The following is a 25,729-nucleotide window of genomic DNA, read 5'->3' as shown; positions in this document are numbered from 1 at the left end:
CTCGGGAGAGACCTGAAAATAGCTGTGCAGCGACGTTCCCCATCCAACCTGACAGTGCTTGAGAGGATCTGCAGGGAAGAATGGGATAATCAGACAGAACAACTAGCCTACATCAGAAAACAGCAGTGGTTTTTTTAAAGATGGATCCCTAATCCTAGTAAAAATTCCCTGTTTTAGGTCAGTTAGGATCACCACTTTATTTTAAGAATGTGAAATGTCAGAATAATAGTAGAGAGAATGATTTACTTCAGCTTTTATTTCTTTCATCACATTCCCTGTGGGTCAGAAGTTTACATACACTCAATTAGTATTTGGTAGCATTGCCTTTAAATTGTTTAACTTGGGTCAAACGTTTTGGGTAGCCTTCCACAACCTTCCCACAATAAGTTGGGTGAATTTTGGCCCATTCCTCCTGACAGAGCTGGTGTAACTGAGTCAGGTTTGTAGGCCTCCTTGCTCGCACAAGCTTTTTCAGTTCTGCCCACAAATTTTCTATAGGCTTGAGGTCAGGGCTTTGTGATGGCCACTCCAATACCTTGACTTTGTCCTTAAGCCATTTTTCCACAACTTTGGAAGTATACTTGGGGTCATTGTCCATTTGGAAGACCTATTTGCGACCAAGCTTTAACTTCCTGACTGATGTCTTGAGATGTTGCTTCAATATATCCACATAATTTTCCATCCTCATGCTGCCATCTATTTTGTGAAGTGCACCAGTCCCTCCTGCAGCAAAGCATCCCCACAACATGATGCTGCCACCCCCGTGCTTCACGGTTGGGATAGTGTTCTTTGGCTTGCAAGCCTCCCCCTTTTTCCTCCAAACATAACGATGGTCATTATGGCCAAACAATTCTATTTTTTGGTTCATCAGACCAGCGGACATTCCTCCAAAAATTATGTTTTTTGTCCCTATTTGCAGTTGCAAACCATAGTCTGGCTTTTTTATGGTGGTTTTGGAGCAGTGGCTTCTTCCTTGCTGAGCAGCCTTTCAGGTTGTCGATATAGGATTCGTTTTACTGTGGACATAAATACTTTTGTACCTGTTTTCTCCAGTATCTTCACAAGGTCCTTTGCTGCTGTTCTGGGATTGATTTGTACTTTTCGCACCAAATACATTAATCTGTAGGAGACAGAACACGTCTCCTTCCTGAGCTGTATGACGGCTGCGTGGTCCCATGGTGTTTATACTTGCGTACTATTGTTCAGAAAGATGAACATGGTACCTTCAGGCGTTTGGAAATTGCTCCCAAGGATGAAGCAGACTTGTGGAGGTCTACAATTTTTTTTGAGGTCTTGGCTGATTTCTTTTGATTTTCCCATGATGTGAAGCAAAGAGGCACTGAGTTTGAAGCTAGGCCTTGAAATATATCCACAGGTACACCTCCAATTGACTCAAATTATGTCAATTAGCCTATCAGAAGCTTGTAAAGCCATGACATAATTTTCTGGAATTTTCCAAGCTGTTTAAAGGCACAGTCAACTGAGTGTATGTAAACTTCTGACCCACTGGAATTGTGATACAGTGAAATAATCTGTCTGTAAACAATTGTTGGAAAAATGACTTGTGTCATGCACAAAGTAGATGTCCTAACCGACTTTGTGGAGTGGTTGAAAAATGAGTTTTAATGACTCCAACCAGCGTACAAACTGTTCCTGTAGACTTCCAGTTTTTTTTATTTTTATTTAAACCAGTAAGTTGACTGGGAACACATTCTCATTTACATCAACAACCTGGGGAATAGTTACAGGGGAGAGGATGAATGAGCCAATTGGAAGCTGGGGATGATTAAGTGATTAAGCCATGATGGTATGAGGGTCAGATTGGAAATTTAGCCAGGACACCAGGGTTAGCACCCCTACTCTTACGACAAGTGCCATGGGATCTTTAGTTACCACAGAGTCAGGGCACCCGTTTAACATCCCATCTGAAAGACGGCACCCTGCACAGGGCAATGACCTCAATCACTGCCCTGGGGCATTGGGATATTGTTTAGACCAGAGGAAAGAGTGCCTCCTACTGGCACTCCAACACTACTTCCAGCAGCATCTGGTCTCCCATCCAGGACCAACCCTGCTTAACTTGAGGCAAGCCAGCAGTGGGATGCAGGGTTGTATGCTGCTGGCAGTTATTACGATAACGCTAGTTAGCATATGCACGTGAAACTACCTCTGACTTCCTTCATACTGGACGCAGGGACATAAAAAGTATTTCCATGATGGTATTCTGTTGCAGCTGGCGATATTCATAAAATTCTTATTTTTCACATAAAAATACCACCGAAATGTCTTTTCCCAAAAGATAATAATACAAAAAATTGCAGACCCCTTGGACTACCTCCGCAGACCCCCAGTTTGAAAACCCCTGATCTAGCATAATTTTTGCAACCATTAGCAAAATAAATTCCATATAGAACTTTTAAGTTTGGCTCAACTCCTCACACTATTTGTATTTGGCATTGACTCTAAATGCTCTTTTGTGTAAGATACACCAGTCAGCACTATGGAGTACTTTCTTCCCCAGCTTCTGCCCTGACCTGCTCCCACAGTAGTACTGCACACTGAAGATTCGGCCTTGAAAGCACAAGATTCGATGTTCACCCCAATGTAGTTATTTTATTCATCTTAGTTATCTTCTTTCCTCTGCAGGTCTTTCTGGGTACAGCAAACTGTTTCAGGGACAGGGGTCCAAGCTCAGATGACAGCGAGATAACCAGAGAAAGGACGGGAGCTATGGCACACCATCTTGCCGACAGAGGTGTCGCTGCATGTGACCACAGGTGCATGCTGGGTAGGAAACAACTTAAGGATCCCACTGCTGTGACTGTATGTCTGACATCACACCAGGCCCTGTTACTGTTTCTATATGAAGGAGACATGCAAGAGGATAGCCTGCCCTTTCAGGAATCCCTGGGCCTGACGCAGGTCGGGATCTGTTGCACAGGCCAAAACTTTCCAGTGGCTTTCTGTATCACCCCACCCCCCCAGCCCCAACTCCATAACCCTATCGCAGCAGTTGTCATCCCTCATTCTCCCCATGCTGTCTGTCTGTCTATGCCATGGAAAGACTTAAGTGACAGACACCCAGCAACAGCTGGTTCCCACCAGAGGCCCCATGGACACTATCACTGGAGCTCACAGTATAGTCTTAATACATTATAGCAATTACTGTACAGCCAGAGAGATGTGCTTTATCACCCCCTTCTGTCTCATTTTAAAGACATGTTTGCGGTGTAGGGAAGTTTGGGTACAAGAGAAACTGCAATTGACCAATATTTTAGAGATTGTCTCAATGATCTTGTTTTACTGAGAAATGAGCAAGTAAAGGAAGTGTTGTCTGGTGAGGCAGGCTTGATGTTGTGCTTGGGAACCAACCATTCCCTCATGAATGAATTTATCAGAGTATCACAAACAGTTGCCAATCCAGTTATTTTTGGTCATTGTTTATGTATACTGAAGGGATTCCTCTCTTTTCATGAAGACTTGTTACATTGGCTAGCAGGACACTTGAATGAGTTGTATTGTTGCCTTTCCAGTTCTCATGTTGGCACTCCCTTGTTTGTCTAGACTCTACAGTAACAGTATATACCAGACTTTTCCCACTATGAACTGTAACGAGGTGTACACCTGTTATACTGCCATTCTTTGTGCGCTCTGGCTTAGTAATGTGCAGTATACTGTTAGACCTGCACAGTAATGTTTTTATCTGGCTTTAACTCAATTGTATGTTACACAATACCTTGCAGTCAGTCGTTTCGGACTGTAATGCAATGACAATGGTGTCCGTTTGTAGTGTGTGTGCTCTTTTACAACCTGAGGGAAAAAGCTATTGAATGTCTGTCTCATGGACCCTGTGCTCAGAGCATGGTGATGAAGGGGCCTACCTATGCAATGCCATCTTTTGTGTAGTAAATGTACTCAACCCTCCTTTCCACAGAGGGTTCTACCTGGAACCCAAAAAGGGTTCTGCTATGGGGACAACCGAATAACCCTTTTTTCTAAGAGTGTATGCCAGCATGCTGTTATCTCGAGTACAAACTGGGGAAGAACATATGCAGCAGTGGGTTGGGTCATGTATTATTGAAAGGGAATACAAAGTTAGTAGGATATTAATAGCGTTTTGCATGTGTCTCCCCAACTGCTGTATTGTGAGGACCAAACAGTGTGGGAACCATCAGTGACCATTTGCAAGCAAGACCATTAATATCAGTAGCAATATGTTTATTATGCCAGTGTCGTCTATATGTACTGTAAATGGTTGCATTGTGTGTGTGTGTGTGTGTGTGTATATATATTTATTTTTTATTTAAAGAAGGTTGTCAATCAAATCAGTTTCCTGCACCTCTGAAAGTGAACTAGGGCCTAGTTCAATCAGATCCAGCGTTAACTGGCGATAGCCGACACCATCATAGCTGATGTTTTGGCAGGCTTGGAGGTGAAACTGCATTGAGCTGTCAAATCGGTGAGCAGCTGCTCTTGTGGTGATTGTCAGAAAGCCAAACCCGTCCCACTCGCGTTAGAAGTTCAGAATGAGAAAGTGTAGGCTATATAGAAATAGTGACGTTCAAATAGAAATCCTAATTTTGTTTAATGATTTTCAAATCAGCCTAATCGAGGTGTAGACTACATCTCACATTCCAGTGTTTGAACTTGTAAACTAGGCTGCATGGGAATCATTTCAATGCGACTCCGTGCAGCCAATGGCAATGTCCACTTTAGGTATAATTACGGGAGCCGTTGTGTATTTGAGCGCTCTAACGTAGTTCCACCTCCGACACGTCAAAACATCATCTATGCGGATTTTGGCTAAAGAGGATCTGATTGAATCTAGCTCTTTGTCACTAGGATCTCAATATGGATAGCTGTTGAGCTGGGCGTAAATACATAATCATCATTTGTGGGTATCAGTATAAATTATCTAAAGATTTTGAAAAAAATATATACATCTGTTCTTCCAAGACCATTTTTAATTTAAAAAAAAGTGTTTAAGAGTAATAGCAATAAAAACTTTTACAGTTTGATCTAGTGAAGTGTTCACCTAGTGACATACATTGTCTTGTACAACAGAAAAGTCAGCTTCATTTAAGAAAAGAAAATCCAGAAAACATGATTCTGTTGCATAACAGAGGTAAACATAACCATAAAGATACTTTGTTGAATAAAGGTTGTTTTCCAGCATTTTGTATTTTTCCTAAGATTATTAGAGTCCATCAGCATCTGTCCTAGATTAACCAGTGTAGGGAGATATGGTGCACGCTGCGCTAGTTTCCAGCATGGACAGTCTGTTTGTCCTGTGCGTCAAGGCTTTGTGTCAGCCCTCCATTAAAAAGGATGGTTCTCTTTAGGAAACAAAAGCCTGACAGAGCTTTTGCTTTAGCCCCTTTGATTAATTTGCACTGTAAATCCAGGTTCTCAGTGGGTCTCTCTTTTTGACTGCAACTACTATATGTCCTTGAGTAGGCAGTGGTCATGGCTAGAACAGCTTTCGTCTGTTCTTTTCCTCTGAGCAGACAGAGGTTGGCTTTGAATGCCCGTGGTCATATGGCACAAAGCTAAAGGCAGTTCAGAAGGCTGAAATATTGACAAAAAAAATAAGGGAAAACACTTGACATTGAGAATAATTGTTGTTGTTGTTGTAAAAGGCCAATAAAAAAGTTCTGTTGAGATTGCTGGGTCTGGAGTGATGTTTGAAAGTAATTTGGGCACACAGCCTGGGAATTGTGGGTAGAGTGGTGGGCTGCGTCTCTCTCTGCAGGGCCTCTGTGGGCTCGACTAAGGAGGGGGGAGAGTGTTGAGGGTGGACAGGTGTACTCTTGGTGGTGGGACAGACAGCATGCCACCCTCCGCTTCCCCTCCCTCGGTGTAGTGCCGTGTGTGGCCCTGTCAGATCCCAGTGTGCTGGGCCCGGGGCCTTTAGCTACACTTGCAGGACTTGACGATCATGTTGGAGAGCTGCTCCACCTTGGGGGTGCGGCCCACATAGTAGAGGATGGTGAGGGGCTCCAGGTCCTGAGGCACACAGCAGGGAGAGGCAGACGCCTCAGGGTTCAGGGTGTTGTACAGACTCAGCATCTACGGAGGGATGGAGGAAGGGAGGGGACGTCAGGCCAGGTACAATCACTACAAAAATAATTGTTATTCCCTTTCATTTCATTTGGATGAAAAACAAGTTTGATTTTGAAGTTAGACCTTCAATCAGATCAAGCGTTAACTGGCGATAGGCGACACCCGCATAGCTGCTGTTTTGGCGGTGTCGGAGGTGTAACAGAGTTGGCACTTTCAAATTGGTGAGCAGCTGCTCTTGATCATTGTTACAAAGCCACACCCGTCACACTCGCATTAGAAGTTCAGAATGAAAAAGTGTAGGCTATATAGAAATAATTAAATCATTCAATGAAAAAAATTCAGATTTCGACTCCGTGCAGCCAATTGTAATGTCCACTTTAGGTATAATGCCTGGAGCCACTTGTGGATTTGACAGCACTAACACAGTTCCACCTCCGACAACACCAAAACAACCGTTATGCGGATGTCAGCTAAAGCAGATCTGATTGAATAGAGCCTTAATACTAAGCAATGTGATGATGGGTTGGTATTTGTTCATATTGGCCTGGGAAACCTCAGGCTATCAGATTGTGAGAGTGTGTAGGTGGGTGTTGTCTGTTTAGGTGTGCCAACATACAGTACATGTTTGTAAGTGCCTGCATTCCATTGTGTCATTTAGTGGTAATAATACTTAACACAGGGTAATGAGTGCATTACTGGTGTACAAGCCGTGTCTCACCGAGCTGTGTGTGGTGTCTGCGCTCCTTAAGTAAGGGCAGGGCCCGGAGCAGAAGTTAGCGTAGTATCCCTTAGGCTCGTGGATCCACCTCCAGCCCAGGTGCTGGCGGAAGTCAATGTAGAGGGGTCGTACACAGCAGTTCTCCTCATAGTTACTACAGTAGGCAGGAGAGAGAGATCTTTATGAAGCAATGAAATACTTCACCTGAAGGAGAAATGCTTTATTTCTAGGTTGTGTACATTTCACTACATGCATGCAGTCTGACTGAGCCCTAAGAAGACCACAAATTCCACAGATGTGTGTGTCCTCATTTCCCTCTTGGAGGCAGCCCAGGTGTCTTACTGTTGTCAGTGAGACTGACAGAGAGATTCCAGAGTGGAGAAGAGGGGACCGCATGTAAGAGAGGGGAGGGAGGTAGCTGTCGTACAGGGACAAATCTTGACTTGTATCAGGTTGCTAATGCCTCTGCCATGCTATCTGACGGCAAATTAACCAGCTTATTCCTACGCTCCTCTGCCAAGTGAATTACAAACGAGAGAAGCCACCATTACCATTTGAGATCCAACTTGACCTACTATGTTGCTTACAGGAGTAACCAGGGGCTATTTATCTATTGCACAAAAATGTGGCTACTCATCCTGCAGTAAGTTTTCATCTAAATATATGACATGCACTCAAATCGTTGTTTTTTTGAGCTATGATTTCACAGGTTGACTTTGCACAGCAACTTAGTGATTGAATAAGAAGAGTGAGGTGGTTAGTTACGAACGAGAAGCAGTAGTTGGTGTCCAGGGCTCTCTTGCGTCTGCGGGATGAGGACTGGGTGTCTATCCTATGAGGGGGCAGCATCATGAGGATGAGATGAGGGAAGAGCTGCTCCTTCTGCTTCTTCAGTCTGCCCAGGTCCCAGCGGCTCTCATCGTAGTCACCCTCCACACCTACAGGAGGAAGACACAGGGACATCAGGCGTTAGTACAGAGGTGTCATTAGCGGATGAAACTACGTAGACCAAGACCATTCCATAGGAAAAAAAAGGCATAGATTTGGTAAATCAAGCTGAAGTGCAGTCCTAGTCCATTAGAAAACAAAGTTCAGGTCAATTCAAATGTAGACCCAAGTATTTCAACAGAAATGTTTTGCTAGCACAGACTGGAATATGTTCCGGGAATCCTCCGATGGCATTGAGGAGAACACCACATCAGTCATTGGCTTCATCAATAAGTGCATCGATGATGTCGTCCCCACAGTGACCGTATGTACATACCACAACCAGAAGCCATGGATTACAGGCAACATCCGCACTGAGCTAAAGGCTAGAGCTGCCGCTTTCAAGGAGCGGGACTCTAACCCGGAAGCGTATAAGAAATCCCTCTATGCCCTCCGACGAACCATCAAATAGGCAAAGCGTCAATACAGGACTAAGATTGAATCGTACTAGACCGGATCTGATGCTCGTCGGATGTGGCAGGGCTTGCACGCCATTACAGACTACAAAGGGAAGCACAGCCGAGAGCTGCCCGGTGACACGAGCCTACCAGACGAGCTAAAGTACTTCTATGCTCGCGTCGAGGCAAATAACACTGAAACATGCGTGAGCGCACCAGCTGTACCGGAAGACTGTGTGATCACGCTCTCCGTAGCCAATGTGAGTAAGACCTTTAAACAGGTCAACATTCAAAAGGCCGCAGGACCAGACGGATTACCAAGACGTGTACTGCGAGCATGCGCTGACCAACTGGCAAGTGTCTTCACTGACATTTTCAATCTCTCCCTGTCTGAGTCTGTAATACCAACATGTTTTAAGCAGACCACCATAGTGCCTGTGCCCAAGAACACTAAGGTAACCTGCCTAAATTACTACCGACCCGTATCACTCACGTCTGTAGCCATGAAGTGTGTTGAAAGGCTGGTCATGGCTCACATCAACACCGTTATCCCAGAAACCCTAGACCCACTCCAATTTGCATACCGCCCCAACAGATCCACAGATGATGCAATCTCTATTGCACTCCACACTGCCCTTTCCCACCTGGACAAAAGGAACACCTATGTGAAAATGCTATTCATTGACTACAGCTCAGCGTTCAACACCATAGTGCCCTCAAAGCTCATCAATAAGCTAAGGACTCTGGGACTAAACACCTGCCTCTGCAACTGGATCTTGGACTTCCTGATGGGCCGCCCCCAGGTGGTAACACATCCGCCACGCTGGTCCTCAACACAAGCCCCTCAGGGGTGCGTGCTCAGTCCCCTCCTGTACTCCCTGTTATGACTGCACGGCCAGGCACAACTCGAACATCATCATTCAGTTTGCCGACTACAGTGGTAGGCCTGATCACAGACAATGACGAGACAGCCTATAGGGAAGAGGTCAGAGACCTGGCCCTGTGGTGCCAGGACAACAACCTGTCCCTCAACGTGATCAAGACAAAGGAGATGATTGTGGACTACAGGAAAAAGAGGACCAAGCATGCTCCCATTCTCATCGATGGGGCTGCAGTGGAGCAGGTTGAGAGCTTCAAGTTCCTTGGTGTCCACTTCACCAACAAACTAACATGGTCCAATCCCATCAAGACAGTCGTGAAGAGGGCAAGATAAAACCTATTCCTCCTCTGGAGACTGCAAAGATTTGGCATGTGTCTTCAGATCCTCAAAAGGTTCTACAGCTGCACCATCGAGAGCATCCTGACTGGTTGCATCACTGCCTGGTATGGCAACTGCTCGGCCTCCGACCGTAAGGCACTACAGAGGGTAGTGCAAACGGCCCAGTACATCACTGGGGCCAAGCTTCCTGCTATCCAGGAACTCTATACCAGGCGGTGTCAGAGGAAGGCCCTAAAAATTGTCAAAGACTCTAGCCACCCTAGTAATACACTTTTCTCTGCTACCGTACGGCAAGCGGTACCGGAGCACCAAGTCTAAGTCCAAGAGGCTTCTAAACAGCTTCTACCCACAAGCCATGCAACTCCTGAACACCTAATCAAATGGCTACCCAGACTATTTGCATTGCCCCCCCCCTCTCTCTTTTACTCCGTTGCTACTCTCTGTCATCATCTATGCATAGTCACTTTAATAACTCTACCTACATGTACATATTATCTCAACTAACCGGTGCCCCCGCACATTGACTCTGTACCAGTACCCCCCGTATATAGTCTCGCTATTGTTATTTTACTGCTGCTCTTTAATTACTTGTTACTTTTATTTCTTATTCTTATGTGATTTTTTAAACTGCATTGTTAGCTAGGGGCGCGTAAGTAAGAATTTCACTGTAAGGTCTACACCTGTTGTATTCGGCGCATGTGACTAATAACATTTGATTTGATTTGAGCACCCTGCCCCTCAGCTCAGGAATGGGGTATGTCTGAGTCAGTTATACAGAATTAGAATTCACCACTGCTGTTTTTGTCATAGTACTTTCTGTAATGTCTTAAAAGCATTGTCTCCACTGGTAAGAGGCTGGACTTTAGGCATCACCTACTCAGCCCCACTCCTCCTCCTCTCTCTGCTCTCACTCTTCCTCGTCCACCAGTCAGAGCTGATCCCTCTGTCGTCCCCCTGGGTTAGTGTCTGCTCATCCAATCTGCCCCTGATAGCAAAAGCAGTAGAGATCTCAGGAGAGACCTTGCCGGTGGATTTGGAGCCCCTCTTTAATTCGGGGCCAAGCGTCTGAGTGCCGTGGTAGCACATTCTTTGTGGCCAAGCCAGTCAGGGGAGCATTCCCAGGACCAGGGACCCGGAGGCCCCAATGCTAAGTGAGATACCAGACCAATTGTATTCCCATGATCTGTCGCTCTCTCCCTCTTTCTCTCCTCTTTCTTTCCTCTCTAGTCCTTTTGTCTCATCTTTTTTCCTTTCTCTCTCTCTCTGCCTTTCTCACTCCCTTTCTCTCACCTCATTCTCTCTCTGAGAGGAAAACCATCATCTTCACAAAAGAAAGCCATATAAGTATCAACCATTGAGGCCCATGTTCACTGGTCTTTTTCTAAATCAGAGCTCATATGGATAGAAAGAGGGGCTGTGTTGAGCAGTGGAAAAGCCAAAAAGGAGGAATCAAATGGTTGGTTTCTTAAATGCAGCACCTCATATCATTTTACCTTTGAACTTGACTTGTAGCACCTCATTGACGTTTTCAATAATGTCACCGTTGGTGTTGAAGGTGTGGCAGGGGCAGTGCACACTGATCTCCAGGCCCAGGTTGGTCTCTGAGGGGAAGAAGAGAGCAAGGCAATATGAGGAAGTGGTATTTTCCTTGAGACCATTTTCCTTTGTCCAAATGAAATTGAGTTTCCAAATACCTTTTGGCTCGTGCTTTGATATGCAACACATGGTATGAGACCGGGAACATTAGGGCTTTGGCCCACTCACCTCGGTACATAAGCCATTCCCTGACTGTGTCTGTGACATCGAAGGAGACCCACTCTGGCGTTCCTTTGGTCAGGACGTTCTTGCCCCCGATGTAGCGCTGCTTAGCTATGTGGTCGTCTGGCCGCAGGATCTGCCAGCCAGAGGTAAGAGAGTGACCCAGCTGCATATACTCTCTCTCCCACACACACCCACACACACCAGACGGCAACCCAGCCAGCGCTGTCTGAGCCAGACGCTCTAGGATGCCCTGGGCCAAACGTCTTCTCCTCATGGAAAATGTGACTCCCTGTGTTGATATCCCCATTTTGCAAGTTAATGCCTGTGTGTAGCCCTACTGCCAATGAAGAACCTGGCTGTCCCTCCATTTGCACTTCAAACTTAAATTGGGCTCTCAACATTTTTGGTTTCCTAACACTGGTCTAGTCAGGATGAGGCACTGCAAATGTTGCTAGAGCCGCCATTGTTTCAGATCTCTGAGTGTCTCTGATTATGTGCTGTATACCAGCATGGACGTATACTTTGTCTCCAATTGCCGGACTAAGGTCTGGATTCAATCCATATCGCCGAAGTATCGCGAAAGATCCGCGTTATAGCTAGATTGAAATGTAAATGCAACATAGCCATGGGAAGTAGGGGTGCTGAGAGTGCTGCAGCACCCCTTGATAATAAATAAATAAATAATAATAGTAATTTAAAAAAACGGTAAACACTACATATGTCCGTTCAATTGGAAATTACTTTTACATTTTAAGCGGCGATCTTTCGCGATACGGATTGAATCCAGCCCTAAGGCATAGGATTTAGGGATCCACACTTTAAATAACGCCTAAGCTTTCTGTGAACGATAAGTGTTATCTCCAGAAAGAGGCCAGTGAAGTGGGGGGCTCAGCACCACAGCAGGCTAGATAAACAGGTTCCTGAACATTGTCAGTTTCTAATCCGGTTTCCTGTGGGAACAGGGGACCCAGCAAGAGAGCACGGCCAGCACCAGGGCCTGCCAATCAGCTCCCGACTAATGTGTGGGGGCGAGCAGCTCTATTTACTCCCCCAGTGCAGCGGCTGACCCTGCCTCTATCTCCTCTGGGCTCCTGGAAACAATCTGGGGACCTGACAGCCAGTCTGAGCTGAGCTTGGCCCTGGCCAGAAAGTAGCCTGCCTCCGAGGCGGTATGCAGGCTGGAGACGCTCGTCTCCCTGGCAGGAAATGTTGGAACCTGATCATAGCTCCCAGTCTCTCACGGGAGATTAATGAGGAAACAAAAATACATCCCATCCACCCCACCCACATACAATCCACGGACACACACACACACACACCACTCAGAAACACATACACACCTCCTAAAATATACAAATACAGGTGCAGATGTCTGAATCTCTTGTTGAAAACATCTAACTGAAAAAAAGGCTGGTTGGACAAAAGCTCTGAGATTGACAGCTGTGAAAGGAGCGATTGCAAAATGGTAATCTAGAGTTTCTCAGAGTCTGCTGTAGCACGCTCTGAATTGTGTGCAAATGTACTTGACTTGAGGCACATGGAATAATGATAATCACTTAAAGACAGGGGGAGTTAGGGGCCCTGATATAAATGTTTTCTTCTTTCCATGTAGACTGACTTCACTGTCCCATGTGTATTGAGACATTTTATTACGTTCACACACCTGGTAGAGCTCAATCCGTTGCTCGTTCCTCTTGGCACTAGAGTTGGGGACACGAAGGGCTCGGAACTCGGCTCTGAAGAGGTTGGTGGAGTTCTTCTCCATGGCGGAAACGTTGAAGCGGAATACCTTGGAAGTGATGCCCTTGGGGCAGTAGGGAAGGTCATCTGCAGGGCAGGACACAGAGACAAAGTGACTCACCTTAAAACACAACTCTAATGATGCCATCCTCACTGCTTCCACACAGCAGGATTATGACAAAAGTCTTCACTCTTGGTACACAGCCTAAGCTGTGTTTATCTCTATATCTTCTGTATTTCATAGTTCGACATTCCAAACGAATGTCCTTTAAAACAGAAAAAATACACTTAACCATTCTCCAACTATTGCCAGTGAATAAAATGAAGCCTTGGGCCATCTGTTTATGCTTTGTGCAGTCCGAGTTAGCAACAAGTTGAAGTCATGAAATGAAAACCAAATGTCCCATGTGTTGGTGGAACTGAACAGGCTGGGCTGAGATGGCAGTGTGCTCCTCCTCCCTGCCTCCTGCTCCAGAGCTCGTTCAGAAGCCTAGCGTTCCCTAGAACAACCAACCAGTTTAGCTCAGTTCAGCTCACAACATGTGCAATCACATGCAGGTAGATACAGAACACTAGCTCAATCAATGTGTTGTTTGTAAAGGAGAGAGTCCTTCAGTGGACTGTTTGTCAGGGGGGCTGATTGTATAACTGAGAGAAACACCTTAAGGTTATTTTAACCATCAATTGGAAGGGGAACCAGTCCTGTCAACCTGTGTGGTGTGGTTGTGTAAGGCACACCGTGAACCCAGCTACAGTAGTACAGTACAGTAGTTATAGTAACAGCCACAGAACACTTCTCGATGGGCCCCTTCTGAAATACTTCCTGTTGCACTGCCCAGTCAAGGAAGCTTTTATTTTTTTCCAACCCTAATACCATTGAATCGTTTATTATTTTAACAGGCCGAGCGCATGCAGCGCTGAGCAAAACAAGCACACGGCAAGCATTTTACGAGCCAAGTGGAAACACTCATTTACAGCCAAGCCATTGCTAATTTATAACCCCAAGCCTGAGCTTTAATAGAGACCCTGTGATTCACTGGTGATGGTTAACAAGGATATCGCACCTTTGGTTGACATGAATCTAGATATGTTTATAACAATGGAGAAGGATGTTTTTGTATAATGCATTGTGAGCTCACACATCTACCTAAACTCCCTATGATCCATAATCCTATTTCACAGCGGTTTAGCCATTCTCTCATATTTCCATGGACTATTTTATTTTTAAGTCCCCCTATTTATATGTGACCTTTTCAGTCTTTAGACTCTTCACCCCTAGTCAAATATCTGTCCTGTGCTTTCTCACAATCTATAAGGGCTCAATAGCCCTGTACTCCCTTGGCCTGTCTCACTACCCCCCTTCTCTCTCTCTCTCTCATCTCTCTTGTCCCTCTGCCTCCCCCACAGAAGGTGGAAAGGCCCACTTCAAGAGCAGATTTGAAATTCTAATCAAGTCTTTGGTTTCCTTTTGGATTACCTCATTTTTCCCATTGCAATGGTTTTAGGTGGATTTCACATTATGGCTTATTATTGCCAAGGGTCTGAAGGTAATTTGTTCCATGGCTGTGAGTGTAAGAGATTGCCAGCATAATTAGAGTGAAATACACAGCAGACTAATTTACAGTCTCTTTTCTCTCCATTATCAGATCTGGTTCTAAGGCCAGCAGCGTGAGCATGCTGACATCAGCGGGATCTTGACCTGAACCTTATCTGAAGCAACCAAAACATGTCCCAAAGAGCTTCTATGGCCCCTCAAAATAGTTTATTTGTCAATGCAACAAACTTTTATTATATTGTAGTCCTTCCCATTTCTCAAGGTTGTTAACCTTTCTTTTGAGATTCATTGTGAATATGCTGAAAATAGTCAGTTTTGTGGTGAAAGAAAGCTGTCCAAATGTGGCTTTGTTTGCAAATATAATACATGTAATAAATCCTGTGTGTAATGGCACAAACAGGTATTGCACACTAAGCACTATGTAAAATTGTGTATCTACACGGTAACTACTATGTAATTACAAGGTTTTCATGGCATTTCATATGAAGTGGTACAAATACCTCTCCCACTTTTCCGAAGGGACTGAAAATGGGGTCCTGCTTTTTGTAACCTTTCTCTTATGTGGCAGTGTGTCTGCAATGACTTCCATGGACTGTGGGGCTGAGGAGTACCCCTGCACATTGAATAAGGTACTGGCACTGACCTGTATATACTTCCATTCTGGTGTTCTTTAATGCTCATCGTAGGTTTTTATTCTTGCTTTTATTTGTTGTGATATTTCCTATTATTATCTATATTATTATTATTATTATTATCTTTATCTATATTTATTATGATCTATATTATTATTGTTATTATCACTGCATTGTTTGGAAAGAGCTCTCAAGGTAAGAATTTCACTGTACTGTTTTACACCTGTTGTATCCTGTGCACGTGGCGAATAAACTTTGAAACTTGAAAGCGGAGTATTTGTAGTCAAAATGTTGAGCAGTTGACCAGATATTCATGTTCTAGATCAATAACCTGCCTGGTCAATAGAAGAATTTTAGGCGAGGGTTACAATAGTAGTGAAATCTTCCACACAGGAGCATCTAGGGACAGAATAGCTCTGTTCTAAAGCTTCTCATAAAGCTTCCACCCTAGACAGACACTGGTCCCCCTCCGCCCCCTTCCCCCTCCGCCCTCACCTCATTACTTCCTGTGTCTGGGATGCCCCACCATGCTAGCTCCTCTCCTCTCCCTGCCCTGGTAGGTGACATCACACAGAAGCTCCCATCAAACACTCCCAGCAATCAGCATGTTCCCAGTGCCCAAAGGGCCGGCCGTGATGTCAGTCTCGCCAAAGCTATGTTAAGGTAAACAAAGGAAATGGGAAGCATAGAAAGCAGGTGCTGGCCAGCTGCTGAGGAGTCTGGACCTCGTTTACCAGTGAAAAATGGCAACGGCGCTGCAAAAGCTGGTATTCTAATGTCTAATAACTAATGTTATTAGACTAATCTGGCTTATCCAGAAGGCCACACATATGGCATTTTTTCAACTTACAGTTTTATCTTTATCTAACATGTCAATAAAATAATATAGCTATCTCCAGATGAATAAACGTTATAATTTGAGCAGTAAATTCTAATCCAATTACAATTCACACTTTTGCGAAACAAATTACTACATATGAATGAATGGTCATTATCAATAAAAACATACCTGCCATGATCACCTGTCTGTGCTACTGTCATTTAAACAACACTCTAGTGTGGACCAAGCCATTCCTCAGACCAAGCCATTCCTCAGACCAAGACATTTCCAGTACTCCTGTCCTGAGTAAGTCTCTACACATGGAGCCCTGTGGCTGACTGTTAAGATGAGATAATGTGATGGAGTTCTCTGCTGAAGTAAGACAGCTTTTTTCCACTTGATCAAGGATGGGGGATGGGGGGGGGGCTGTCTTTCGGAATGGACCAGAGAAGTCTGTTTGCTTGGGATGACGTCACCTTTCTACAATTCCATATATCAGGAACACTGCTGTTCTCAGCTCCGGCACACATCTTTCTTCTTCCCTCCCAATGCTGAATCAATGACTGCCGTATGCCAAAACACTCACTGCATGCTTTTCTTCTAAATAAACCTGGCTCCGCCTAATTTGCAGCAATGAGAGCCAATACGTGGTATTCTTAGATGGTTCAGTGGTAGTCTTTGGACAGACTTACTATGCCAAATGTCAACATAAAGACAGTGAATGAGTGCTAATATATATGGAGGAGTGAGTACAACTGGAGTTCAGTACCCAAACCAAACCTAGGACTGGGTGCTGTGGATTATGGAGAAGCTTGGACCTTGTGGCGTTAGTTTGGCTCCTCTACCAGTGTTCACCAAATGGCTCCCATCTGCACTTGTCTTATCCACAGCTTTACTGGAAAACACTGTTTATATTCAGAGACACCTAACTAATGGTACCATGAGTATTTTGGCAAATTACTCTAGTTATTAAAGCATATGAGTCTGGGAGGAAAAGTCTCTTCGTCTTACACTCAGCCCTGTAACTGAGTAATAAAAAGAGTGAAAAAGCACCAATCTGACAATAATCCAAGACATTCCCACCTTCCAAAAAGAGTGTATGTAAAACCCATTAGACTATGGAAATGGAATGAAAATATGTCTTGCTGTATTACTGTGGTGATAGACATTACGCTCACTGATACTGAAACAGGCCCTACTTCTTATGAAAATTACATAATGGAAATTGAAGGGAAGAGAAAGGTGATTATTCATCAACACTGCAGGCCTTGTTATTGAGGGGACAACACTCTCCCTCCCTCCCTTACAGTCTACTCTAGAGGGTGAATCTGGATGTGAACAAAGAACAGGATTAAACAAAGAAAAAACAACAGGGACAGAAAAGTGCATTGTAGGCTACATTTAGGTAAATGTACGAGATTAATGGAATTAGTCTTGTTCAATGGCCAATGAGTGACAACCAGGGCCAGCTCTAGCCTTTGGGGGCCCTAAACAAGATTAGGTTGGGGGCCATGTTATGCCATGTTAATGATATTGTAATCATGGCTGAATACCGACTGGGCATGCAGGGCATGTGCCCGGGGCCCTGACCTCCAGAGGGCCCTGATTGATTGATTGTTAGTCACTCTGACTACAAGTTTAGATAACTGGCTAGACTAATTTACCAATCTAAAAATCATTAGGTGACATGGCTAATTGAGTGACTCTCAGTAACCAGATTTACATCCAACCTTTTTATGTGAGTAAAGTACATGTCGGATAAACATGTAATGACAGGCCCGATGGAAACAGAAACATTTTCAGTAAACTTTCCAAATGTTGTCAAAACAAAATACACTAGACAAGGTGAGATCTTTTTGGGTCTGTAAAATGAATTATGCGAGAAATGTTGGTTGAAACGCTTTTATGCGCAAATATTTATATAATAGGGTGGCAGGTAGCCTAGTGGTTAGAATGTTGGACTAGTAACCGAAAGGTTACAAGATTGAATCCCTGAGCTAACAAGGTAAAAATCTGTTGTTCTGGCCCTGAACAAGGCAGTTTAACCCACTGTTCCTAGGCCGTCATTGAAAATAAGAATTTGTTCTTAACTGACTTGCCTAGTTAAATAAAGGAAAAATAAAAATGAACCATCATCATATTGATGTAAACTTGGAGTCACGCGATGACATGACATGTTGTGTGGTCCTCCCACTACAACTTGTTGGGAAGGCATGCAGTTTATTAAACTACAGAGTTATGATGAACTTCGCAGGGTGGTGAAAGTGCAATGTGATGAGCTTGATGCTCCTGTCTAATAAAAATCTAGGGTCTTATCCTGGTGACCTGATAATCAATGCTTGGCTGCCGTTTGAAAAATAAAAATAATCTCACTCTTTTGTCAATATAATCTCATCATGTAGGCTATACGTGTACTCTAGCCAGCAGTGTGCAGAAAGCTCTGTTGGCTAGAGCGCACGTGAAAATACCAGAGAGGCACACGCTTTTTGATGTTATTTTTTTAATGTGCACTACGTCATCACGCACAGCCTTTTATCTGCAAAAAGTCAATTTGATGGGAACACATCTCTGGTGGGATACATTGTTTTTATGCAGATCTTAGAATATTTAAAAAATCTGCATTAAAAACAATATATCCCACCAGAGATGTGTTTGCATCAAATTAACTCTCAACTGTTAGTTGAGAACCCGACCCTGACTGAGTCACTAATATATATATATATATATATATATATATATATATATATATATATATTTTTTTTTTTTAATAAATAAAATAAAAGTTGGTCGGGGCCCCCTAGCAGCCGTGGGCCCTAAGCGACCACTTATGTCACTTATGCCTGGAGCCAGCCCTTGTGACAACTGTGGCCACTATGCCCTGTTTATTTACTTTGATCATGACAGTGTCATGACAGAGTGATGTGACTAGGGCTCCTGGCTATAATGCAGCCCAGAGCCCACGCACCAGACCTCTGTTTGTTTTGTGGCCTCTGGATACCTCTGACCAAGATGGTTGTAGTAGTGACTATTTTGAGAGTCAGAAGCACTCAGGAAACAGATTTGACACGGGGGGCTTGAGCTGTTGCCAGAGGAAGCTCTGTTCAATGTCATTGAATAGCTTTAAACACCTGTTGATTATAAAGAAGTAACATGATGCAATGATCCAGCATCTGAACAGTGAATAGACCTCCAAGTCTTCCACTTAGTAAACAATTCCCCTCCAGACAATACACTGCAAAAGAGGGAGATGGTCCAATGAACTTCACTCCGATTAGACTGGAACAATCAATTGTGGTCTATTTATACAGGAAATGACTACTAGGATGAGCAAGGCAATTTTGTTCTAGTGCACAAGCCAATTTGCAGCTGAATTAGCTACGTTTGAACTTCTAAATAGTGCTAATAAAGAAAACAGTGGTGAGGTGAACACAATGCATGATAAAACAATGCTCTTAGAATCCCAAAAGTTTTGGGAACAAATAATATCTGGAGTTGGGAAAAAACTGTAATTGGTGCAGTGGTTGAAGGGATGCTAAAATCGCTAGAGTGCCTGAAGAAAGTGTTCCAATGGAATGTCTCAGACGGTCGTGTGCTGGGTCAGCTATTGGGAGTTCCCATGGCTTTTATGTGAGGTATGAGGGAGGAATGGCGCTCACGCCAATTAGACTGTTTGCTTTGCCCTCTCCGTTTGTCGCGCTCTTTCCACTGCGCAGGGATGCGACCGTGCGTTAACGTTATGTCGGTCAATTCCTCTGTAGGCGGAGCAAGGGTGTTTTTGCGTTATTTCGTGCGTTATTTCATTAGTACAATTTGTTAACGTTGTCTCCACGTTTTTACAGTAGGTATTAGCCTATGCTGCAGATCTACGGGTGCTTTTATAGATCAGTTCAGCTGGAAATGGAACATATGGCAGTTGTATAAATGCCATAAAATAAATCACAGACACTGCTTGCATTGCACACTGACAAACTGGACACAGGGGGCTTAACTCTGCAGGGGAGTCAGAAGAATGACATTTTGAAAAGGGGAGTAATACATATGGGTTTTCTTCAGTTCTCAATGAAAAAGTTGCTTTAGGCTATACTGATCTTTCATACTACATTTTTATTTATTGGAGAGGTATGCTCCTCTATTAGTTTCAATTATTTATATGGAAAACCACCAGAGATTGATATTACATCTGCATGAGATGTTTGAATGAAATCAACTATATGTAGGCTACTTTCCTGATGCTTTAAGCACTGCATTTGTGAACATTAAGACACATAAATTAATAAAGAGGGAGCCAGAGATCAAGATATAGCTTAACCAGAAGAACAAACCTGTTCCAACCCGAACCGACCCTCCTCCTCCTCCCACTGCCCGCTGATGCTGGCCTTCGCAGATTCTGCCATTAAGCTCTTGAAGTTGCCGGTATGAGGCTACACCAGCGGTCAGCAACCTTTTCCATTTGGAGTGCCAAGTTATCGTACCATTTCTACTGATCTGGTGCCAGATTTTCGTGGAACAGTTTCATTTCATTTATAATAGTCTTTATATCTCAAAATCAATGTAATGTGGTTAATCAAAATTATATCAAAATAAAAATGATACAAATCTAAAGTAACTTCTATTGCCATTGCCAATATGTAAAAAATACCCTACATAAAGCCAACAAATAAAAACATTGCAGCCCGCAGGTAGAAAATATCCTGATAAAACTAAACATCCTATCAATCACGTATGCATTGCCTGTCTGCAAGGAACTTGAAACAGTGTATCAAAACGTTTGTGACCAGCCAGAAGCTTGTGCTAGCAAACTTGCAACATTGTATAAAATATTCTGGGCCTTCAAGAGTTTGCTGCGCCAGTGAACTCCAGACAGACACAGCTGTAGGCTATTTGCGCAAGGGATAAGAAGTAATCAGGTAGGCCTTTTTGATGATATTTCCACCGGGCCAGAGCGTGATCCCTTTCATGCTGAGTGGTAATTGAAAGGGAGAGAGCTGGAAAGATGTTTCAAATAGGCTGTGTTGAGGAACTATTGTCATTATCAATGGATGTAAAAACAGGCTTCGTTTACTTGCCTTTTGAGGCGAAGAAAAAAATGACTTTGAGAAGCTCCACAATGATGGTGAGTTAAGACAATCAGAAATAAAGCATCAGGAAAGTAGCCTAGTATCAGATCCCCAAATGGGCACATTTATAAGCCTACATTTGTGTGCAGGCTGCGTAATCAGGTGCGTGTCCTTACTCAAGATTGACAGGAGAGTAACAAACAAAAGACAATGAATAAAATGACAACTCATAAATGGAATGAAATAAACCAAAACGTTTACCCCACAAGTGTAGCCTAGGTTGTGCACTCTGCAAACAACGTGTCCACTCCTACAATGACAACCGTAAGATTGTTATAATTATAATATATTGAATGCATTAACAAAAATGACCGTAACCAAACAAACATTGTAGATTCGAAATGGTCATTAATGGTAAATGGTAATCTGGTGATACTGGTGGGCAATCCCCACAGCCTCTGTCTTTGGATAAGTCTACTCAGACAGGCGTGAATCAGACAGGTGTCTCGTGTGAGATAGAGATATATATATATATGCCACTGCTCGACCCAAAAAAATATCGGTGGAGCAAACAATCGACCAGTTGACTAAATGGGATCATCCCTAATTTGCTACCATTTCACCTATTCCGCCCCAGCCATTACCACGAGCCTGTCCTCCTCAATTAAGGTACCACCAACCTCCTGTGAATAGAAGCCACCGTGGCAACACGATCAGCTGTTGGTAGGATCATGATTTCACAAAACGAACAAAGCGCATGGATAGAAAAGTGGCCTTCATGCGTAAAACGCGTAAAATAGATACATTAACAGCACTTACTGTTTTCTGGTGGTCCATTAATCATATTGAACTTGTAAATCTCTTTGGCGTAATATTCAGTCTCCGTGTTATCCTGTCCACAACTTTGCTGTCTGTCTCTCCCCAACTCCTCGATCAGCTCCTTCGTACTGTTATAGAGCGCCAGCACCTGAAACGGTACCTGATTCGGACCCAATGTTTGCGGCGGGCTGGTCAGTCGAAGTTTACTGAGAATCTGTCCTCGGATTGCCTCTACTCTCTTTTTCTTTATGTGGTCTATGTCCACAGTGGTGCAAGTGGATAGTGACAAAGTCATGGTCACACAGTTCAACAAGAGGAAAAACAGAAGTGCTTTACCCAAATGCATATTTCTATCTGCCCTTGCTTAGCTAATAAACTGATGAAATATAAGGAAGTATGGTAAAGGGGCAACAGAAAAAGACAATTATTTGGACTAAATTCCTGATGAAATGTTATCCTCTCTTTCTTTGCATTCAGGAGGTCAATGAGTCCTTTCCCCCGAGGAAACCCATCTTGTCAATATAGGGCTAGTGTCATCTGGGTGCTATCCGGGTGTCCATTCCAAGAATAGTCCAGATCATTCTTGAAAATTATCTTTATCTTATCTGAGACCCCTTTTCACTCAATCTGTCGTCTTTCTATTCTTCCTTCAAATGTTGTGTCACACCCTTGACATCTTCCGTTTTCCCTCGTCATTCGTTCATCATGACAAAATGTACTTTCTCCATTGCATTTTTTTCTTTTCCATCAACGTTTGCTGGTGTAAGGTCAGTGCCGCTCTCCCTCACGCTCCTGTCCTCTTTGCGCAACAGTCTTGTACTCAATGGGCGCGCTGTGATTTCACTGATACTTTATAGTAAGTGGTAGTTGTGACGTCTGAGAAGGAGGGACTGCAGATTATCATTCCACAGGGACATTTCTGGGAGCGCATTTCACCCTCTATGATGTCTGTCTATTTGGAGCCATGTATTATAGATACATAAACAACTTGTTTGTGATTGTCCTATACAGTATTTAATCAATGTATACAGATAATAGCCTACGTGGGCACGTCAGGTCACAAAATAGTTTGGATCACACAAGAGCAATGGACATTTTTAAGAAGTGACCGTCTGCCTCCTAGTGGATATAGGAAGCTAATGTGGAAGACATGATCTACTGCATATGACTTGATATTCAGAGAATAATTTAGTGATATAATGACCCTACTGTAAAATAAACAACTGCCACCCTTAACATAGAGCTCCAGTCAGTTTTATAATGGGTAACTAGCAATAGGCTGGTGCTAAATATCTCAAAAACTAAAAGCAGATTTTTTTCACTGGCTTAACTGTAAAGGGGTCCTATGTGTGGCTGGTGTAGAGGGTCAGGCACAGGACAGCAGATATGAGTAATCAACGTACTTTTACTCAAAATGTTAAATATACAAAGTAACAAATACACGCAAACCATGACAGACCGAAAATACAATAAACAATCACTCACATAAACCTGTGAGGGAACAGAGGGTTAAATAATGAAACAGTAATTGTGGGATTGAAATCAGGTGTGTAAAACAAAGACAAGAAAAATGGAAAATGAAAAGTGGATCGGCGGTGGCTAGAAGGCCGGTGACGTCGACCGCCGCCCGAACAAGGAGAGGGACCGACTTTGGCGGAAGTCGTGACAGTACCCCCCCCTTGACGCGCGGCTTCAGCAGCACGCCGACAGGAGGACGAGGCGCAGGGCAATCCGGATGGAGACGGTGAAAATCCCGCAGCAATGAAGGGTCCAGGACGTCGACCACCGGCACTCAGCATCTCTCCTCCGGACCGTATCCCTCCCACTCCACGAGGTACTGAAGGCCCCTCGCACGACGCCTCGAGTCCAGGATAGCTCAAACAGCATATACGCTGGGGCCCCCTCGATGTCCAGAGGGGTCGGAGGGACCTCCCGCACCTCAGCTTCCTGGAGTGGACCAGCCACCACCGGCCTGAGGAGAGACACATGAAACGAGGGACTAATATGATAATCTGGGGGAAGCTGTAATCTGTAACCTGTAGCATACCTTGTTCAGTCTCCTCAGGACTTTAAATGGCCCCACAAACCGCGGACCCAGCTTCCGGCAGGGCAGGCGGAGGGGCAGGTTTCAGGTTGAGAGCCAGACCCCGGGGTTGTTCGCACCTGTGACGGTCAGTGCCCTCTTTTTGCCGCCTCACGGCCCGTTGTAGGTGCACATGGGCGGCGTCCCAGGTCTCCTCCGAGCGCTTGAACCATTCGTCCACCGCAGGAGCTTCGATCTAGCTCTGATGCCACGGTGCCAGATCCGGCTGATCTGGCCCCAGTACGCACTGGAAAGGAGAGAGGTTAGTGGAGGAGTGGCGGAGTGAGTTTTGGGGCATCTCTGCCCAGGGGATGAACGCCGCCCACTCCCCCGGCCGGTCCTGGCAATATGACCGCAGAAACCTACCCACATCCTGGTTTACTCTCTCCACCTGCCCGTTACTCTCGGGGTGAAAACCTGAGGTGAGGCTGACCGAGACCCCCAGACGTTCCATGAACGCTCTCCAGACCCTGGACGTAAACTGGGAACCTCTATCAGAGACTATGTCCTCAGGCACCCCGTAGTGCCAGAAGACATGAGTGAACAGGGCCTCCGCAGTCTGTAGGGCCGTAGGGAGACCGGGAAAAGGGAGGAGACGGCAGGACTTAGAAAACCGATCCACAACGACCAGGATCGTGGTGTTGCCCTGTGAGGGAGAAAGATCCGTCAGGAAGTCCACCGATAGGTGCGACCACGGCCGTTGTGGAACGGGTAGGGGTTGTAATTTCCCTCTGGGCAGGTGCCTGGGAGCCTTGCACTGGGTGCACACCGAGCAGGAGGAAACATAAACCCTCACGTCCTTGGCCAAGGTGAGCCACCAGTACTTCCCACTAAGGCAACGCACCGTCTGCCCGATGCCAGGATGACCAGAGGAGGGTGACGTGTGGGCCCAATCAAATGGTCGCGGACAGCAGACGGAACGTACAAGCGCCCAGCTGGACACTGGGGGGGAGTGGGCTCTGTGCGTAACGCCTGCTCGATGTCCGCGTCCAGCTCCCACACCACCGATGCCACCAGGCAAGAGGCTGGAAGTATGGGAGTATGATCCATTGACCGCTCCTCTGTGTCATACATCCGGGACAGTGCGTCTGCCTTAGCGTTCTGGGAACCTGGTCTGTAGGATAGAGTGAAAACAAAACGTGTAAAAAACATGGCCCACCTTGCCTGGCGAGGGTTCAGTCTCCTCGCCGCCCGGATATACTCCAGATTGCGGTGGTCAGTCCAGATGAGAAAAGGGTGTTTAGCCCCCTCAAGCCAATGTCTCCACGCCTTCAGAGCCTTGACAACAGCCAACAGCTCCTGGTCCCCCACATCATAGTTTTGCTCCGCCGGGCTGAGCTTCTTCGAAAAGAAAGCACAGGGGCGGAGCTTTGGTGGTGTGTCCGAGCGCTGATGGAGCACGGCTCCTATCCCAACCTCGGACGCGTCCACCTCCACTATGAACGCCAAAGAGGGATCCGGATGAGCCAGCCCGGGAGCCGAGGTAAACAGAGCCTTCAGGTAACCAAAAGCCCTGTCCGCCTCAGTCGACCACTGCAGCCGCACCGGTCCCCCCTTCAGCAGTGAGGTAATGGGAGCTGCTACCTGACCAAAACCCTGGATAAACCTCCGGTAGTAGTTGGCAAACCCTAGAAACCACTGCACTTCCTTTACTGTGGTGGGAGTTGGCCAATTACACACAGCTGAAATGCGGTCACTCTCCATCTCCACCCCTGAAGTGGAAATGCGGTACCCTAGGAAGGAGATGGACTGTTGGAAGGACATTTCACAGCCTTGACGTACAGGTCATGCTCCAACAGTCGACCAAGCACCCTGCGCACCAGGGACACATGCTCGGCGTGTGTAGCGGAGTATATCAGAATGTCATCGATATACAC

General features: G+C 45.0%; 2 protein-coding genes across 2 annotated transcripts in view; one reads left to right on the top strand and one right to left on the bottom strand.

The window, feature by feature from the left end:
• Window positions 1-5,663, top strand: part of ttll5 (tubulin tyrosine ligase-like family, member 5) — an 88,747-nt gene extending 83,084 nt beyond the window's left edge. Inside the window, exon 33 of the mRNA XM_082973153.1 lies at window positions 2,647-5,663. Coding sequence (XP_082829279.1) covers window positions 2,647-2,699 — 53 coding nt within the window. The 3' untranslated portion in view covers window positions 2,700-5,663. The remainder of the gene's footprint in view (window positions 1-2,646) is intronic.
• LOC106590795 (transforming growth factor beta-3 proprotein) lies at window positions 4,947-22,588 on the bottom strand. The gene is made up of 7 exons (XM_014181986.2): window positions 21,770-22,588; window positions 12,810-12,973; window positions 11,150-11,279; window positions 10,879-10,986; window positions 7,551-7,719; window positions 6,782-6,935; window positions 4,947-6,069 (listed from the first exon to the last, which is right to left on the bottom strand). Exons 1-7 carry the CDS (start codon window positions 22,113-22,115, stop codon window positions 5,911-5,913), a joined length of 1,230 nt encoding a protein of 409 aa, XP_014037461.1. The 5' UTR covers window positions 22,116-22,588; the 3' UTR covers window positions 4,947-5,910.
• Between the last annotated feature and the right edge of the window lie 3,141 nt (window positions 22,589-25,729).

Source organism: Salmo salar, chromosome 01 (assembly GCF_965601325.2).
Source record: "Salmo salar chromosome 01, fSalSal1, whole genome shotgun sequence".
Lineage (NCBI taxonomy): Eukaryota > Metazoa > Chordata > Actinopteri > Salmoniformes > Salmonidae > Salmo > Salmo salar.
The sequence above is the reverse complement of the archived record's forward strand: the minus strand, read 5'-3'. Positions and strand labels throughout refer to the sequence as shown.

Excerpts from the sequence above, each read along its gene's own strand:
- LOC106590795 (XM_014181986.2), bottom strand. The coding sequence starts at position 22,115 with ATGCATTTGGGTAAAGCACTTCTGTTTTTCCTCTTGTTGAACTGTGTG. Across the intron at positions 12,974-21,769 it reads TAATGGACCACCAGAAAACA|ATGACCTTCCCTACTGCCCC; the intron begins GTAAGTGCTGTT and ends CCTGCCCTGCAG. Across the intron at positions 11,280-12,809 it reads AACGGATTGAGCTCTACCAG|ATCCTGCGGCCAGACGACCA; the intron begins GTGTGTGAACGT and ends TCTGGCTGGCAG.